This window comes from Oxyura jamaicensis, chromosome 20 (assembly GCF_011077185.1).
Source record: "Oxyura jamaicensis isolate SHBP4307 breed ruddy duck chromosome 20, BPBGC_Ojam_1.0, whole genome shotgun sequence".
Taxonomy (NCBI): domain Eukaryota; kingdom Metazoa; phylum Chordata; class Aves; order Anseriformes; family Anatidae; genus Oxyura; species Oxyura jamaicensis.
Genome location: NC_048912.1, coordinates 6267839 through 6286489, shown reverse-complemented (window position 1 = coordinate 6286489; position 18651 = coordinate 6267839). Strand labels below are relative to the sequence as shown.

At 36.5% G+C, this 18651-nt stretch overlaps 1 protein-coding gene and 1 long non-coding RNA gene across 11 annotated transcripts in view; one reads left to right on the top strand and one right to left on the bottom strand.

Annotated features, from left to right (window-relative positions):
• ZMYND8 (zinc finger MYND-type containing 8) overlaps positions 1-18651 on the top strand; it is a 59356-nt gene that overhangs the window by 35419 nt on the left and 5286 nt on the right. For 9 of the 10 annotated variants that reach the window (XM_035344191.1, XM_035344185.1, XM_035344190.1 and 6 more), the window contains 9 exons: positions 2535-2675; positions 8797-8949; positions 9757-10260; positions 12530-12904; positions 14983-15173; positions 16075-16155; positions 17222-17300; positions 17927-18166; positions 18331-18488. In XM_035344191.1, coding sequence (XP_035200082.1) covers positions 2535-2675; positions 8797-8949; positions 9757-10260; positions 12530-12904; positions 14983-15173; positions 16075-16155; positions 17222-17300; positions 17927-18166; positions 18331-18488 — 1922 coding nt within the window. Of the gene's footprint in view, positions 1-2534; positions 2676-8796; positions 8950-9756; positions 10261-12529; positions 12905-14982; positions 15174-16074; positions 16156-17221; positions 17370-17562; positions 17881-17926; positions 18167-18330; positions 18489-18651 lie in introns of those variants that run through there. The other variant, XM_035344193.1, reaches the window with a different exon arrangement.
• LOC118176904 lies at positions 16336-17231 on the bottom strand. The gene is made up of 2 exons (XR_004755562.1): positions 16918-17231; positions 16336-16420 (listed from the first exon to the last, which is right to left on the bottom strand). It is a non-coding gene; the product is annotated as an uncharacterized LOC118176904 (long non-coding RNA).

The following is an 18651-nucleotide window of genomic DNA, read 5'->3' as shown; positions in this document are numbered from 1 at the left end:
TTCCTTTCTCTCAAGATTTATATACATCTTTAGCACAAATTTTACATAAATCTTGACAGAAAGCTTTTGTTTCCTTGTAAATTTTTATTTTAGATGATCTGATATTAAAAATAACATTAAAGGAAGCTGTAGAAGGCTTCTTCAAACAAGTGGATGTAGCTTATTATGGAGGTGCTGTTGTGCAATAGAAATGCTTATTCCTTTGTTCTGCAATGTGTGTACTGTCAAATAATTCCTTAAACAGACAAACATGAACACCAAATGGACAGTAGACCTGACAGGTAGTGGATTGGGAATCTTATTCCTCTTAGCCCATAAAAGCTAGGCTGTGAAACGACATTTGGGAACATGTTACCTTGTGATAGGGTCCTGTACATCTTATGAAAGTGATGACAAAGTAACTCTGATGAGTTTAAGTGTATGAAAAGATATGGACATTTCAATAGACAATAACGTATCAAAAGAAATAATTAATTTTATAGATCAGTTATCATGTATATGTGTGTGTACATCTGTCACACACGAGGTGTAGCTTACAGGTACTGTTTTCTGTCTTAAGATATCGAGTTTTAATTATAGCACACTATCATTTCTTCATAATGGTGGCGATAATTACGAGAAATCACATTAATGCTGTTTTATCAGATAAAGATAATAGATGATGACAGATGTTCTCCTGTTACTCAGGATTCCTTGTTATCATAGTATTTTTCGGGATTTTTTTTTTAAGTTTTCCTCGCACCTTACAGATCCTGTCTTACAGTGCACAGAAATGCCAGATTTGACTTAACAGCAGACAGATGGCCTTGGATGATCTTTGAAGGTTCCTTCCAGCTGAACTGTTCTGTTCTGTTTTAGTCTATTCTAAAGTAGTATAGTCACTTTCCCACCTGGGATTTCTACCAGTATATTGTTAGAAATGCTAATTTTTGTAATACTTACTCCGTGTATAAATTTAGATAACCTATTAGTGGAACCTGTGTGTTTTGATTAAAATGTAAATTAAATTACTTGTTTGCTGTAAAGGAAAAAAAAATCCTAGTAGTAGGACAGCACTATGATTAAACAGGAATATTTTTATTTGTATGCCACTGATAGGGATGTTTCCATTGCATCTTGTGAGTGATGGAGTGATGTGAAGGAAATAACTTGGAATATCTTGGCTGTATTAAAAGAAGTGCAGGTAGCAGGTCTAGGGAGGGGGTTCTTCCCCTCCACTCCACACTGGCAGCACTGCGTTCAGCTCTGGGGCCCACAGCACAAGAAGGACATGGAGCTGTTGGAGCATGTCCGGAGGAGGCCGCAAGGATGGTCAGGGGGCTGGAGCAGCTCTGCTGTAAAGATGGGCTGAGAGAGCTGGGGGTGTTCAGCCTGGAGAAGAGAAGGCTCCAGGGAGACCTTACGGGTGACCTTCCAGTGCCTAAAGGGGGGCTACAGGAAAGATGAGGAGGGACTTTATAAGGCACTACAGTGGTAGGACAAGGAATAACTGTTTTAAAGTGAAAGAGGGTAAATTTAGATTAGATATAAGAAACACATCTTTCACTATGAGGATGGTGAGGCCGTGACACAGGCTGCCCAGAGAAGCTGTGGATGCCCCATCCCTGGAAGTGTTGGAGGCCAGGCTGGATGGGGCTTTGGGCAACCTGGGCTGGTGGGAGGTGTCCCTGCCCATGGCAGGGGGTTGGAACTCGGTGATCTTTAATATCCCTTCCAACCCAAACCATTCTATGATTCTATGAACGAGTTCCTGAAACAGCAGCTATCACTACCTTTTAGGAATCTGAAAAAATATATAGACAGTCTTAGGTGCTGGGGAACACGCAGTGAGTTTAGAATGACCATTTCAGAGCATTAAGCAGAGATTTAATGGACAACTCTTGCCGACAGGAGTTAAGACTTTCTTTTCAGGTAATGACCTACAAATGTTTCCCTTTCTAGACAGATTGGGTGTTTCCAGAAGTTTGTTTTTGAAACATGACTTTGCATACATTTTGAAGGATCAGAGCACAGAATTTTAACTAAACTGTGTGAAAGTTAGAATATCCTACTACTTAATCTGTGAGATTTCATCAGTAATCTCCAACTGCACTGACTAAATTTAGTATGATTTGTGTTTCTAATTCTCTATTAATGGATCTAGAAAATGGGCTAGTTTTATTTTTTTTAAATGTTTACCTACATACACGCAATAAAATAGATAGCAGTTCAGTGTCAGAGTTTGTTTACATTTAAAATAGCCAAATCTTGAAAGCTAGCAACTGCTGAAAGCAGAGTTGTTTTGAGGGTAAACATTCATTTGGCCTGAATAGAATTAATAGCTGTAGTAACGTGATTTTCCTTATAGTTTCTTTTTTATTAAACTAAAGTATGAGACAGTTGTAAGTTACAGTGGAGGTATAACATGATGTTGAAATTATTAAACAAAAATCCTTTCTCTGCTTTTGAAGGTTTAAAAGCTGTTTTGTCCCAGTGAGTATGGCTTTATTATGATTATTTTTAAATCTTTCTTTATAAATTTTGTATTTTTTCAGCTTCTCCAGCACCAACAAGAACAGGTCAAGCAGGGAGCTTGTCAGGCAGTCCCAAACCCTTCTCTCCTCAAGCGTCAACGCCAATTTCTGCTAAGCAAGAAAGAACTTCCACTCCGGGAAGCATTCTGAATCTTAATCTTGGTTAGTCTTGACCTTTGAAAGTCTAATTCTGTTATAGCTGAGTAAATTACAGTGGTGTTAATGTGAGAAAATATGAACAAACTTGATTCCATGTAGCTTTGAATGAAGAAAGGGCTTTACATGTGGCACTTACATAATTGCTGTTTCATCAAATAAGCTGTTCTTTTTTTGTTTTATAAATGGAATTAAAGTTCCTGTTATCATTCCTTCTCTTTGATGGAAGGAAGTAGTTGAGATGATTTTTGGCTAACCTGTACAAATGAATGTTACTAAACAGCAGGTAAGTTTCTAAAGCTTGTAATTACATGAATATTGCCATTCTTCAACCTTCGGTCTCTTGTGTGAGCTCCTGTGTTTTTTAGTGTTTAGGATTTATTAGGGTTTCTCTTTTGCTACCTTCATGTAACCTCTTCGCTAGCCATCCACATCTAGGAAGACAGATGGAGGAAAGGAATTAGCAGACGTCTTGAAAATCCCTAAATTTCAGATTCTGGAATTTTGAAAGATGAAGTAGGAAAGTACTACTTTGGTAAAATAGTTCCAAAAGCCAAAGAGACATAAATCAATTTCTTCAGTCATGCTTTGCTCCCAAGAGTATTCTGATTCAGTTCTGGCCACTTTTTTTCATCCCCATGATATTACATGGAGAGACAGGATTCTTCCTCTTGGTCTTTGCCAAATACTTCAGGAAGGCTTGATCACAGCAAGCAGAACTTGAAATGTTCCAAATTCCAGTGAGCTAGATGTAACTGTAGATACAAGTTTATACTGAACTTCTTAGTGTGAATCTATCTGTGTAGACATAACCATTACTTTCCTTTGCTACACTGCAGCTGTTTGTTGTCTTATCTGAAAACAAAAAAATAAAATGCATTGGGGAAAAAAAATGTTAAGAAACATTTTTGTACTGAAATTGTTTGAGCCACAGGTGGGAGACATTAGTTGGAGCTTAGAGTATTTTGAATACATAGGGTGGAACTGAAAATCTTTTGTTGTTGTCCACAAGTAGTACCATAAAAGAACAGCTAGTATACTTCCAGGTAGAATATCAAATATTTCTTCAGCTTTAGGGGAATTTCCTTTGCTATATATGCTGTTTGGTGCTAGGCATGGAAAAGGCCCTTCTTCATTTGTTTGTGTCAGCTATACCTGACATGGCTTCATCTGGGAATCCCGTGGCTTACAGATAAGATTAATTGTGTGAAAAGGGTTTATTGGAAAAAAACAAAAGTGAAAGTACAGAAAAGAGAAACTTGTACCTTAAGCAGCAGGCTTAAGGGCTGTGTGATCATTTTCCAGTTCAGCAATAAGGAAAGAAAAATATTGGAAATGAGCCATCAGTTCTTCCTGGTAGACTGGCTAAAGGGAAAGTGGAGGTGTGAATGATCAAGCTATACGCAGATTGCTTGGAAAAATATGTATTAATTCCAGGTTTATATATATATGCCTGACCTTGTGTAATAGAGTCAGAAAAGATGGAATAAAACTTTGACCCAATAAGGAATTAATTTTTTCAGATGGGTGATGAGAAAAACTTACTGGTTTTCTTTTTACTAATACCTCAGAGTTAATGAGACAAATTGGAAAAACAGATAGTCTCAGTGAGACCTCCTTCTGGGCTAGGTAAGTTTGGCTTGTGACAGTTCTTCCATATTAAAATGTAGAGTTCACTGGGTAGGTATTATAGTGTCTCTTGTCTTTATCTTTCCCATTTGGCCATCTTTTCATGTTCATATCCTGCCATGTAGTGATGGTAACTCTGTATTTATCAAATCCTAGAGCAAGGCTTTCTATAACTATTTTATTTATATACATGCTATATACACATATATGGCAAAATTTAAAAACAAACAAACAAACAAAAAAAAACACACTCAAATTCCTTCAGTGAAAATGAAAAAGCTGATTTCTTTTGAAATTCTATCCTTATCATACCTGATAGGAAACTGCAGGTCTTGAAAGCCAACTAAACAAAACACCTTGTTGTAAAACCATAAGATGTAAGCTGACAATGCTCCAGTAACATCATGATTCCAAACTACACTAAGGGAAAGGAGTAAGTCCCATACTTCATTCCTGACACAACGTTATTTAATCTGTCCTTGGAAATTGATGAGGGAAATTCCACATTATTCCTGGTTAAACTTTTTGAAAGTTTCATCACTCTTTCAACCTCACATGAATATCCAACCTAAATAATGTTTGCTGGAAATACAGCACACTCTTCTTGTCTGTTCTTGGCCATGGAGAACAATGATCGCTCTCACCTTTTAGGCAGCTTTCTCTGCTTTAAGGAGAAAGGCTGTTAATATTTTTTTCATGTTTCATCTCTCCAAAGTGAATTTGCCCCCTTACATAATATTTTCTAAATTGATTTTCTCTCTCTCCTATGAACCATCTCTTGTTTGCATGCATTTTTTTCCCTGTGTGTTTATTTTTATTTTTAAGTGCTCCAAACAGGATGTTGTGTTATAATTCATGTTTTGCATAACTCAGTGAACCAGTCTTTAATTCAGGAAGTGTTAGGAAGAGTTTCTTATGACACTTTTGATGTATCGCTTCTCCAGTAGCATCACATTGAGTCATATTTACTATAAGCAGTCAGCTCTTTTTTTACCGCTATTCTTCTTTAGCCACATACTCCTCATTTTGTAACTGTATCTTTGACACCTCCCCCTCTTCTTAAGTGCAGAGTGCAGAATAACATTTAAGTTCTCAGCACTTGCAGAGCTGTAGCTTAATAGCAATTAGATCTATTAATTCAGCTTCTTTGTTTCAGAAACGCTCTGCAGTTTAAAAACATTTCGAATTGTGACCCCTTTCCTAAAAAAGGCAGCCTTAATTTCTGTCATCGATGGATAAATTAATGTCATCACAGTAATTAAGGAAAATGTTGACTAGAACTGAGGTTTAGAATAGAGTGTTTTGATGTTTGAGGTGAAGTACTTTCCTATAACAACGCACCTACCCAGTGATAATGAGATCTCCTTTTCTTCATTTGCTTCTGGGAATGTCAAAATAAGAGTGAAGCTTCGAAGTTGGTATTTTTCACAGGTGTTGTCTACCACATGTCCAGTTAATTTCTGTTTTTAGGAGGATGTATGAATTAGTTCAAAATCTGCTAGGGACTTAAACTCTAATTAAACAGTGCATTTTTTGTATCTTGATAGGGAAAATAGTTTTTGTGTTCCTTTGCTATAGTATCATATCGTTCCGTTCCATGAAAGCAACTCAGCTATAGGACATACTTTTAGTATTGGGATAATGTCTCCCCTGCATGTTCATACGGCATGTAAGAACAAAACATGAGACTGAAAGGTGATACTCTGCTGTTATCTACAATAGCAATAGGGGAAAAATAAACACCTGTTTCTTTCATAAGCACTGGAGCTAGATGCCTTATTTGTTTTCTCATTGTAGATGACATCCATTCAAAGCTCTTCAGTGTGATGAAGTATCTTGAATTGCAGTTCTGCAAAATAAACTAACAGAGTATTGCTTTCATCACAGAAGAATTAAATTTACAAATAGTTTGTCTTTCCAGCCTAAAAATCAATGCAACTGTAATTTGTATGTTTGCAAAGAGCTACCTGTCATCAGTTAAGAGGGAAGTTAGGCTGAAATCTCATTTTTATTTCAGCCCCTCTGGGGTAGATTATGGAAAGCCAGAGGAGTTTAATTAAGCTGTGACTTGTGATTGTGATTTTACTTAACTTCTTTGGTAGTCTGCTTTTTGTCATTCACTTTCTGTCCCAATTTTTTGTAGTGGTGACAAAAAAAGTGACTATTTAATGAGATCTTTTTGGCTGTGAAGACCTTGAATGAAATTCTCTACTAAGCATGAAATAGCTGTTACTGCTGTGGAATTAGAGGGGATTGGATTTAACTAACTCTCAGTTAGCTAAAGAGCATTGTGGGGGGAAAAATAGTCTGTTATTTCCTTCATCGTGCTATATATGGAACCTAAATTTCCATAGCTCTTAGCTGTTACTGGGTAACTGTGAGAACAAATATCTATGTGTTTTGCTGAACTTAGATGGAAAACGTTTAGTGAAGGAAAAGAGATTCAAGGTAATCATTTCCTGGTTAATACTTGAAGGATAAAAAATGTGTGTCAAAAGACTTCACAGAAGTTGACAGTAATTTTATTAATTTACTCATCTGTTTGGTTCAGTTGAAGTCTGATTCATGTGCTCTTTTTGAATTGTGTTTTCTTAGCTTAAATCTCGCAGATCATGTTTGGGATAAGGGGATTTTTCATCTGCCTTTCTTTCTGCAGTGAAGCCCCAGACAAAAGTCTGTGTTCTCTTACTGGCAGAAAAAAATACTCTTAAGACAGTATTATATCACCAGATAGATACCTTTGGTAATTTACTGTAATTCCTATGTGAAATACTTTCCAAAGTTACAAACTGGTATACTGTATATCATGCAGAAAGTTATCTTCCTGAATTGAAATTAATTTCAAGACCATCTCTTACAAAAAGTTAAGGTTGGTTTTTATCAGTCTATAAATGCACAGGAAGAAGAAACCTAGTTCTAATACAAGGAGCAAATTTTTCAAAAGTACTTAAACAACTTAGGGCCTTTGTTATTTTCAAATGTTACACTGAAAGTGATGGAGTTTGTGATATGTTTGGTGTTTTCCAGTATGAAAATGCAACATGAGGACTGTGAAATTCAATATTACTTTCAGGATTATTTCACTGGGGCTAGGAAGGATGATTGAACGTTAGATTATTTAGTCTGAATTTGTGTATGCTATAATGCATATATAATTATAATCCAGGGTGATCCAATATATAGCCTGTATATTTGGCTGGTGGGATTGCAGCACATAAGTTGCTGCCTCTCTCTGGAAAGAGATGGGAAACTGCTATTTAAGCAGAAAACAAAAAGTGCATGAATACTTGAACGATTTGTTCTGCACCTGCTCTACCTGTAATACAGATTCTGTTTGCAGCCTCGTAGTAGGTAGAGTGGCCAAGCCCAACTATGACACCTGCATTGCAGAGCTCGAGTCACTGTGTACGATGGCTCTTAGGTGAACCTTAACGCTGAGCTAAAACTCATGAAGAACGTTAGAGCAGAGGAATCATTGGCTTAGCTCTTCATATTTATTTAAGTTTTCTCTATGAATTGTCCATCAAGAAAATGTCTTGGAGATGAGTGGGTTTTGGGGGGGTTTTGTTTTAAAGTAAAATAAGAATACTGTGAGATCTTTAACTTCTGTGGATTGAAACTATAAATGAAGTAAAAATGTGCATTGTGCTAGTGTTGTCTTGTGCCTTCTCGATGGGCCTCTGTCCTTTTCCAGCCTAGGGCACTGGATCTTACTTAATCCTACGATGAGCCAATTCAAGGAGCTAAAGTGGCAGAACCTAATTCTTCTTTCCATTCCATCCACCTTGTTCATGTCCTCTTGCCCAGACAAGCAACTAATTCCAGAGTGGTTTGGTGTCCTGAGCACCAAAATGAAGGGTCCACATTGCTAGCAAAGAGTAAATGATAGGACTGTGGAACAGAAGTATAACGTCTGTGAAAACCTGGAGCAAAAATGTGAAACTTAGTTGCTAAGACAGTTCTAGCTGTACTCTGCTGACAGTTGTGTATATTTCATTGAAAATTCTCTTAATTGTGTTGGAGAGCTCAAGAGAAGATTAGCTGCCATATATTGGAAAAAATAGTTTATTAAATTGATTACCATATCTGGTGTAGCAACCCATATGACTTATTGTTTAAATTCTAAATCATGTCTACAAGGATAATTATTATTTAATTTTCTCTGTGAAAATATACTAATAGCAGTAAATAACAGTAGCTTACTAGACCTGCTGTCGGACAATTTACTGAATGATAATTTCTTGATAATTTAACGTTGATGGAAAAGAACATCCGTATAATTTATGCATGCAGTTTGCATGTGAAATACGTAGCATCAGAGAGGAAGAATCCATTATTTTTAGTGGAGTCATTTTAGAATTACTGTTTAGCCTGTAGTTATAAAAGAAATGAAACATGTTTCAGGTTGTGTTGTTACTCTGTCAAATTTGTCTTACGTGGATAATAATCTTTTTTCTTTTTAAAAAATATTTTTATTAGATCCTTTTTCTTTTTCTAGATCGTAGCAAAGCTGAGATGGATCTGAAAGAGTTGAGTGAGTCAGTCCAACAGCAGTCCACCCCTGTGCCGCTCATTTCACCAAAGCGACAGATACGTAGTAGGTTCCAGCTTAATCTTGACAAGACGATAGAGAGTTGTAAAGCACAACTTGGTGAGTATACCACTTGAGGAAATTACGGACTTTAAAAAAAATTTTCAAATAGTAAAACTTTAAATATTTTATGCATTAACACAAGAGAAAGAGGGTATTCGAGCTCTTAAACACCGATAGAATACATTGAACTTACTTAATTTAAAATACAGTGAAACCTTACATTTCAGATTTTTGCCAAAGATCTTTCATCTTTAATCTGTTTTTGAACCGTTCTGTTGTAGATAGTATAGCAGAATTAAAGTCTTTCTATTTGCTTTGTAAATTGAAAGATCGAAGAACTATACCTAACTTAAATTAGCTGCACAAATTACTATATCCAGTCATACAGGAGCTGTTAAAAATATAAGCATAGTCTAGCAGTTAACTGAAGATTTTCTAGGCACTAGTGAATTACAGATTCTTCTCACAAAAATTACGCAGTCTAAACCTGATTCTGCTAACGTGTGGAAATAACTAGTAGTGCTACTAATTTTAAGGTGGTTTATTGTGGATACTAATTATTCCTCTTCATATTTGTCAGCATTGGCCCAACATCGAGCAAAGCTACAGCTTGCAGGTAGTGGGGGAAAAACAGTGATTGGAGGGCTGTTGAATCAAATAAAAATAATTGAAATATGTGAAAGGTAATTCTTATACATTTTGATATTGAGATAGGGCACTAAGGGAGGTGTTTATAGCTTAAGGACTGACAGTTAGAGTAATGGTATTTATATACCTCGTTCTACTGAGGGAATATATATATATTTTTCATAATGCCAGTCAGTCTGATATCAGCATGGAATGTATTTTCCTCCCCACAATTAGGAATAAATGAAATATCTGAAGCTGTTTATACTGCAGTAGAACACAGTGACTCTGAAGATTCTGAAAAATCTGACACCAGTGACAGTGAATATAGTGATGAGGATCAGAAATCAAAGAATGATCCAGAAGATGGAGAGGATAAGGAAGGTACAAGGAGTGACAAAGAATCATTGAGCTTGAAAAAAAAACTTAAGCCCCCAGCACAGAATGAAGACAAAGAGGAACTTAAAAGCACAAGTCCGGAAGTGGAGAAAACAGATGACCCAGTCAAAGAAAAGGCAATTACTGACACTGAAAAAGAATTTTCTGAAAAGGGAAAAAGTTTGCAACATCCTGCAAAAGAAAAACTGAAAGGTAAAGATGAGACAGACTCTCCAACTGTGCATCTAGGACTGGACTCTGATTCTGAGAGTGAACTTGTCATCGATCTCGGAGATGATCATTGTGGGCGTGAAGGACGGAAAAATAAGAAAGACTCTAAAGAACCTCCTCCTAAACAAGATGGTAGGATGAAATTCTTTTTCCTTTTTCTTTACTGTAGGGCTGTTGCTGAAGTCAGAACTGTTAGCTCTATTTTTGCATGAAGATGCTAAAAATGTCCATACTAAAACAATTTCTATGAATAATTTTTCATTCTTTATGTCTATGAAGAAAGGTTTTCAGTCCCCATTATAATTTCTGGTTTAAATAAGAAGACTTTCATTGAGTTTCCTTTCAGCAACACAGAACTATGAATATACATAACATTTGGTCCGTCACAGATTTAGAAATTTTGTGCTGTGTTAATGAGTTCCAGCTGAAACTACATTTCTACAGACATCCCAAAATCACAGCTGTAGAAGTAATTGGAATTTTTCAGACATACAAATTTCATAAGGTCCCATTAAAACAAATAGTTTTAAGGCAATAGAAACTTCTTTTTGCTTTTGCAGGGGGTAAAAGAGATCTCTAGACGTTTAGGGAAGGGAGTTTTTCAGTTTTCTTAGTGTTTTGGGACTCCCTCATGTGAGGGAGTATGGTACATACTTCTCTAACCATTGGATTTTGAAAATAAAGTAATATGTTTCAGGTGAGCTGAGCGACAGTAAACGAGTTATTCAACAAGTGGTAAGTTGTCAGTAAGAGAGGACAGTGGTAAATCACAAGAACTAATACACCATTGCTGATTCAAGCCAAACAATACACCTGGTAACTCATGTCTAGCAAGTCATGCCATTTTTCTTATATAAATACAAGTTAAATTTAAAAGAAGTTAACTCTGATATTTTTGCTGATTTCAGAATTGTGTTGGACACGACACAAATTGATATTCAGATTTATTTACTTGATCTGGAAGGACTTTCTCAGCTTCAGTGGTTCAGCGATGAGGGAGAACTGAGTAGACAGCAAAGTATATATTGCCTGTCTTCATTGACTGTATAGGTCCTGAATGAATGTTGTAATTCAAATGTGGATAATTTCTCCTCATGCTCCTTCTGATTGAACGAGGATTTCATATGTTCAGTGTTATCTTACATATTATTTGTTGGAGCTAAGGAATTCCTGTTGTGTTTTTTTTTTCTTTGACATGATGAGCACAGGTAACAATGGGGTATTATGTTTCAGCTTTTGGCCATTTTTTACAGTATCTATTTAAGAACTTCTGCTTAAGGTTTATCTGTAAACAGTTGTACTTTGCCAATGCAACTTATGAAAAGATACCAGATGCTTTTAGATGCCAATTGTTTGCTGACTTGGTTGTCTGAAAGTTATTTGTCTTTTACCATTTGTCAGAAGAGGACTTATTAAAGTAACATCAGTTATACCAAGAAAATGTGTGTAAGAACATCCATGCATTTAGCTCACCAGCCACCCCAGTGAAGAGATTTTTTTTTCATAAATCCTAACGTTTCCCTGTCAAGGTGCATAGCAAAAGAATGGGATCTGCTATGCGGAACAATCAGCTGTAAATTCTGGGATGACAGGTTTAAGTGGTAATCCAGAAACTGTCTAACAAATGCAAACCTCTCTTTTTTCCAGAGAGGTCGGTCTGCTTTTCTGGGTTTTGTACTTCTTGTTTTGTTTTTATCAACAGCTGGTGCTTCTCAATTGCCACCAACTTCAACTAGACTGAAATAAGTTTACTTGTAGAATATCAATATGGGACAATTGAGTGATCAGAAGCAGACAGAATGGGTTATGAAAGGCCTGACTAACCTGATCTCCTCCTATGAGATGATTTCCCTCAGTAGATGAGGGAAAGGCTGTGGATGTTGTTTACCTGGATTTTGGTGAAGCGTTTGACACTGCTTCCCCCAGTATTCTCCAGGAAAAACTGGCTGCTCGAGGCTTTGAGAGGCACGCGGTTTGCTGGATGAAGAACCGCCTGGGTGGACAGGCTCAAAGAGGTCTAGGAATGGAGTTCAGTCCAGTTGGTGGCTGGTCACCAGTGGTGTCCCCCAGGGCTCAGTCTTGGGGCCGGGTGATCAGACATTGGAATGGGCTGCCCAGGGAAGTGGTGGAGTCCCCATCCCTGGAGGTATTTAAGAGACATGGTTGTGGTACTAAGGGACATGTTTAAGTGATGGGATTTGGTAGGTCAGGTTGACAGTTAGACTTGGTGGTCTTGAAGGTCTTTTCCAATTTTCCAACCTAGGTGATTCTATAATTACCTTTCGAGGAAAATAATTCAAAGTAGCCTGGAAGGTGCATATGATTCTTCCAAAAAATAGCTGTAAAATTATGGGTCAGATTTGCTGGTGAAAAGCTGACATTAAATTTTATGTTTGTTTAGTTGTAGGTAAAACTCCGCCTTCTTCCAGTGCAAGCACCCAGCCTCTACCAGAAACTCCAGTTCTTACCCGCTCTGCAGCCCAGACTCCACCAGCTGGTGTGACAGCAACTACCAGCGCTACTTCTACTGTTAGTGCTCCATCTGCAGCCACTGGAAGCCCTGTGAAAAAGCAGAGGCCTCTACTGCCTAAGGAAACTGCCCCTGCTGTGCAGCGAGTAGTGTGGAATTCTTCAAATAAATTTCAGACATCTTCCCAAAAATGGCACATGCAGAAGGTGCAGAGACAGCAGCAACAGCAGCAGAACCAGCAGTCTCAGTCACAGCAACCTCAGTCCTCTCAAGGCACAAGATACCAGACAAGACAAGCAGTTAAAGGTATACACTTTCTAACTCAATGTGCCCATGATGCCATAATTCCCCAGTAGTGATCTCAGTGCTCCAACGCTGCCTAACCAGGAATTCTTCCATATAAACAAAATCTCAAAGTCTGGTTCTACTCTAAGTGACTTTAAAATACAACTTACTCACCATACCTGCTTTTTCTGGTGTGTATTTAGAGACATGTCTCCTTATTTGAATGACAAAACATTTGTGTATGTATCTGTAAAATATTTTAGCCATTCTTAGCCGTCACAGATTTGAGAGAGTAAACAGAATTAGTTTCTGGATTATGTGATAAAGTCATCCACTCTATTCCAGTTGCACAATTACCATCATTATCAGTATCTACAAACTGGATCCAATTTTATCTGTCAAGAAGCTGATTTGTACAGTTTTTTCATACAGTAATTTGTTAACAAGGAAATTACCCAGGCTGCATTTGTCTTTGAAATCCCTGTTGATGGGAAGAATCTGCTCTTAACAGGACTCTGATGCCAGTTCACTGAGCAAACAGTCTGGCATGTTACAATGTCTTCACACCTGTTTCCTTACCATCCCTTTGCTTTGGTTTCTGTAATAATAGGCACATGGTCATGTAAGCCAGCACCTCAACTACTTCAGTTCAAAGAACAGCAGCTTTATGCAAATCTAGCTTTATTTGTAGTTTCAAATTAATCTGCTGAGCTATTTTCAGGCATGCTAGTTACATGCAGATACATTCTCCATTCTGCTAATGCTACCAGCAAGCCAGTAATTTCTTACAGTAGAGAGGCTTACGTATCAGGGGACACATACAAACATTTACCAGAGTGACATTTCTCTGCTCCTAAACTGTTTTTATGACTCATTCAAGAAGTGATGAAGAAGTGTTATTTTTCTGCTTATAGACTGCACAAATTTGGTACAGAAATATTCAGCGAGAGAAATAAATGGGAAACTTGATGTTTTATTTTTAATAGTCATTCCTTAGTATGAGCTCAGTAATATGGACTAAACTTTCAATGTTCAGCCCATGAGTGTGTTTTATCAACATACTATTGAGCGCATCATAGCTATGTTCCGTTTTAAGTATATGCTAGAAACATCACATGAAAACATTTAAAAATACATAGCTTTTTGTACATACTGAAATGACATAAAAATAGTGCATAGGGATTATTTGAAGAACTATTGTATTTCAGTACTTTGTTTGGAAGATACCAGCACTCTGAGACATCTTTATCATGTGAATCATTAAAAACAATTTTAAAAGAATTGTCTAAAAAAAATTAAGGCAGGTAGGTCGTTAGGGATGTCAAGGTGAAAGGTATTTACTCTTATTTTCAAATTACCAACAGTTTTAAAATTATTTGAAATATTGAGCAAGGATGAGAAAGCTTTTCCTGTTTGAGTTAACTCAAGACTCTCTTCCTGTTTAATTCTCTGAAGAAATTCTTTGCTTTAATGAGTTGATCTCATGTTGCATTCCTTGCTCTGCACCCAGCCAAAGGCTGAGCTTGAGCTGGATATATGTATATTAAAGACATCACAACTCAAAGCTAACAATAATTAGTAGCATTAATAAAAAAAAAGAATGCAAATAACATCAGGAAGTAAGACTAAAACAGACCGCCTTCAGCAGTAGCTCACTAAACCATGTTAGAAAACAAAAAATGAAATAACTTCATTAGTATGTTTCCAAATGGTGACAAATGAAAACGTCAAAGACTAAGTTATGCTTATACATACGGTATTAGTTGGGAGTTCTCCAAATTGAGAGGTTAGGAAATGGGATGGGGAAGTCCCCAAATGGAAAGAATATGGATCTAAGGGAGACTTGTGCATTGGCCTGTCTAAACTTGTCGGTTTTGAAGTTTGCTACATTACCTTTAAGCCTTGTTAATGATGTATCAGTTCAGTGACCGGGCACTGTATAATCTGTTGATTAAATAGCAGCACCATTGTATAAATAAGACAAATCTTGGAAATGGTTAGGTGTGTATATTTAATGGACATTAAAATTAGAAAATTTTGCCTATTCATTTTCATAATCGTTTGTGATTGATGATCTGCTGTACGTTTTCTTTCCATAGCTGTGCAGCAGAAAGAGATCACCCAGAGCACTTCCACATCAACTATAACCTTGGTTACAAGTACTCAACCGATTTCTATGGTTACAAGTTCTGGATCTGCAAATACACTTTCTTCCTCAGTTAATACAGACTTGCCAATTGCAACAGCTTCAGCTGATGTGGCTGCAGATATTGCTAAATATACTAGCAAAGTAAGTTCTTGAACAAGATTTTCTTTAAATTTTGTTGTGAAATGAACTTTCAAATTTCTAGCATTTTAAATTGTGAAATAAAACCTTTTTTGAGAAATTAGTAATTGTTAAGCTATCATATGTTGTATACTCACTCTGCTGGGTAGAAACAGCTAGACTTTGAGAGTGCTGAACTGTCATTGTGGAACTGGCTGAATGCTGCCATTCTAAGCCAGAGTGTATGTATGATATGCTCTAGATGTCCATGCACTTTTAGACTCTTTGGCTCTCATATTCCCCATTGGTTCTTTTGGTTACACTGCGTTGAGTTTTGGCCTGTTTTTGGCCTCATAAAGGTGTAGATAGCCCCATAATATCATATTTACAGTAAACATTAATATTTCATTATCTTTATTTAGTAACACACAAAAATGTAGCTTTGTTTTCAAACACAAACATTAAAAGCATAAGAATTAATCTTGACTATCAACTTTCAGTGTTCTCACTTGACCATATGTATAGTCTTGGTAGGATTGTCAGTGGTAAGCAATGTCAGTAAATGCCTTTTTTCCCCCATCTCTCTCTTTTCCCCTTTTTCCTTTTTTTTTTTTAATTTTTTTTAAATTTGTCTTTTCCCTCAAACTCAGTTTTATTTTTTGTTTGTAAGTGACTTCAATGGCAATGTCTTGGTAATTAAAAGGTCAAGCTGTTCACCAGGTCAGGACAATTAAAAAAATCAGACTCCTGATGAAAAATGTCGTCTTCTGCCTTCTAAAATAGTCCTTTAAAAATAGATCCAGGTAAACATATATACAGTGTGACATTGATAGTAATATAACTTCATATGAGAGTGGTTGAAATGAAAGGTAAGCTGGTATCTATTAAAAATATATATCAAAGATTTTTTATTTTTTTCTTTCAGATGATGGATGCCATCAAAGGAACAATGACTGAAATATATAATGATCTTTCAAAAAATACCACTGGAAGTACGATAGCTGAGGTTAGTATAAGATTAAAAAAAACAACAACAACAACAAACTGCTTCTATTTAACTTTGAAAGTTGTGAAAATAAATAACTTTATTTCACATGGTATAAAGATACCATGTAACCATATAGTACTGTCTAGCTATTCCTATAATACATTATATGTGAATGCCATCTAGAAATCATAACTTTTGTGCTGTTACAGAAGTAATGATTAGTGCGGTAGAGAAAAACACAGAAAAAATATCAGGTGGGCTCTATAATATAAGCAGAAAGATCCTTAAAGGTATTTTGTCTAGCTTCTGTTGAGGATTTCTTTGAATCACCTTGTTTAAAACAGAAAATAAGTTTTTTTAAAAAAAATTCAACTTTTTTTGTCAACTTCTTAAAGCAAAAAGATGCCTACCAGAAGATTTTAGTTTACTTGTAGTGGGGTAGTTTATTCCAGTTATTTCATTATGACCATCAATTTTGACCATCAACTTTAAAAAAAAAGGCTGTCCATATTATCATACAGTGTTTACTACTCTTTAAAGAGTTTTCTTTAAACTCGGCAAAAGCAGATTGTAAACTATGTATGTGTAAACTATGAATGAATGTGAACAATAGAAAGCTTAGAGTTAAGTGTGGAATGTTTTGTTTGCTTGCTTTAAGCAAAATAAGGAAGTTAAAGTTTTGAGCAACAGTATTTGTATTCCCAATCCATAGCAAATGACAAACTTGCTTTCCAAAGTCTGGTCTCATTAAAATAAATAAATAAGTGAATCAAATGGCACACCAATAAATACAAGCAAAACTGAGGAACAGATTTTTGATTCTGGATAGAGAAATTAGAGACTCAACTAATTTTAGATTGAAGTCCAAATTTAATAAAAGTGCTTTTTGTTTTCAAACAATCCTGGACTTTTTATGGTAGGAAAATCTAGCAAGCAAATATAATACTTTCCTCATGTTAATAAAAAGGAGCCTTAACGTAAGTGATGATCAAGCTGTTTGTTATGGGCATGTTTTTCTGTATAATAGTTATGTATTCACTGCACCCTGTTTATTACTACTAAATATTAACTTTTTAATATTTAGATTCGGCGTTTGAGGATTGAGATAGAAAAACTGCAATGGTTACATCAACAGGAACTCTCAGAAATGAAGCATAATCTAGGTATGAAAGTGACAGTTCAAAATGTTGTGTCTATCTTTTGTCCCAGATAGAAAATTTAAATGCTAGAAGTAATCACAGAATCGCAGAACTGTAGGGGTTCGAAGGGACCTCGAAAGATCATCAGGTCCAACCCCCCTGCAAAGCAGGTTCCTCAGAGCAGGCTGCCCAGGTATGCATCCAGACGGGCCTTGAATATCTCCAGAGAAGATATATATATATATATATGTATATTATATATATATATATATATAAGTATATTATATATACATTGTCTTCATTATATGATACTACAAATTAGCCATGTCAAGGATAGAAGACCCTATGGAATGAGCTGTGTTGATGTCAGTGGATACCACTTCAATCCATACACAAAGTACTTTTGTCTGTGCATAGTAAATAACAGGTGTTCGGTCCTCTGAGACAAATTCAGGCTACAGAGAGCTTTTGATAGGACAGAATTTTTTTTTTTATGCATCATTGGATAATCCCTCTTCAAGAGATATTTTATGCTGATTACTTCATAGTAATGAAGTAGGAAGCTGGCAAATGTTGCTCGGATTTTTCAAGAAGGGTCTTGCTGTTAGAGGGGGGAACAGAAGATTCATCTTTTTTTGTATTTTGATTAGAACTGACAATGGCTGAAATGCGTCAGAGTCTAGAACAAGAAAGAGATCGTTTGATTGCTGAGGTGAAGAAGCAGCTGGAAATGGAAAAGCAGCAAGCAGTGGATGAAACTAAGAAGAAGCAGTGGTGTGCCAACTGCAAGAAAGAGGCCATCTTTTATTGCTGTTGGAATACTAGCTACTGTGACTATCCCTGCCAACAAGCTCACTGGCCTGAGCATATGAAATCTTGCACACAGTCAGGTAATCTTACTCTGGGTTGCATGCTTCGTAGCTGAGGGATTAGGGTGGGTGTAATACACATTGACTCAGTATTCCTCATTTACATGGGTGCCGATGTGCCTGTGAAGAGTGATTGTGGACTGGCACCCATGAGTAGTGGCTATTCTTTTCTTCTTTTCCTTTAGCTACTGCAACACAGCAAGAAACTGATACTGAAATTAGCACAGAAACATTAAATAAATCATCACAGCCCAGTTCAAGTGTGCAGCCTACACCCACAGAAACAGCCAGCACCCCCAAGGAGAAGGAAGTTTCAGCTGATAAAAGCAAAGAGAGTGTTACAGTGAGTATTATTACGGTCACTTCAAACTAAAATAGTATGTAAGATTCCTCTGAAACCTACCCCTAAACGCTTCCCTGGATCAGCCAGGAATTTTAACCATTTGCGTATTTCAAACAGTGTGATTTGGGGAGTAAGATAGGGAGTTGTGGTTTGTTTGTTTGTT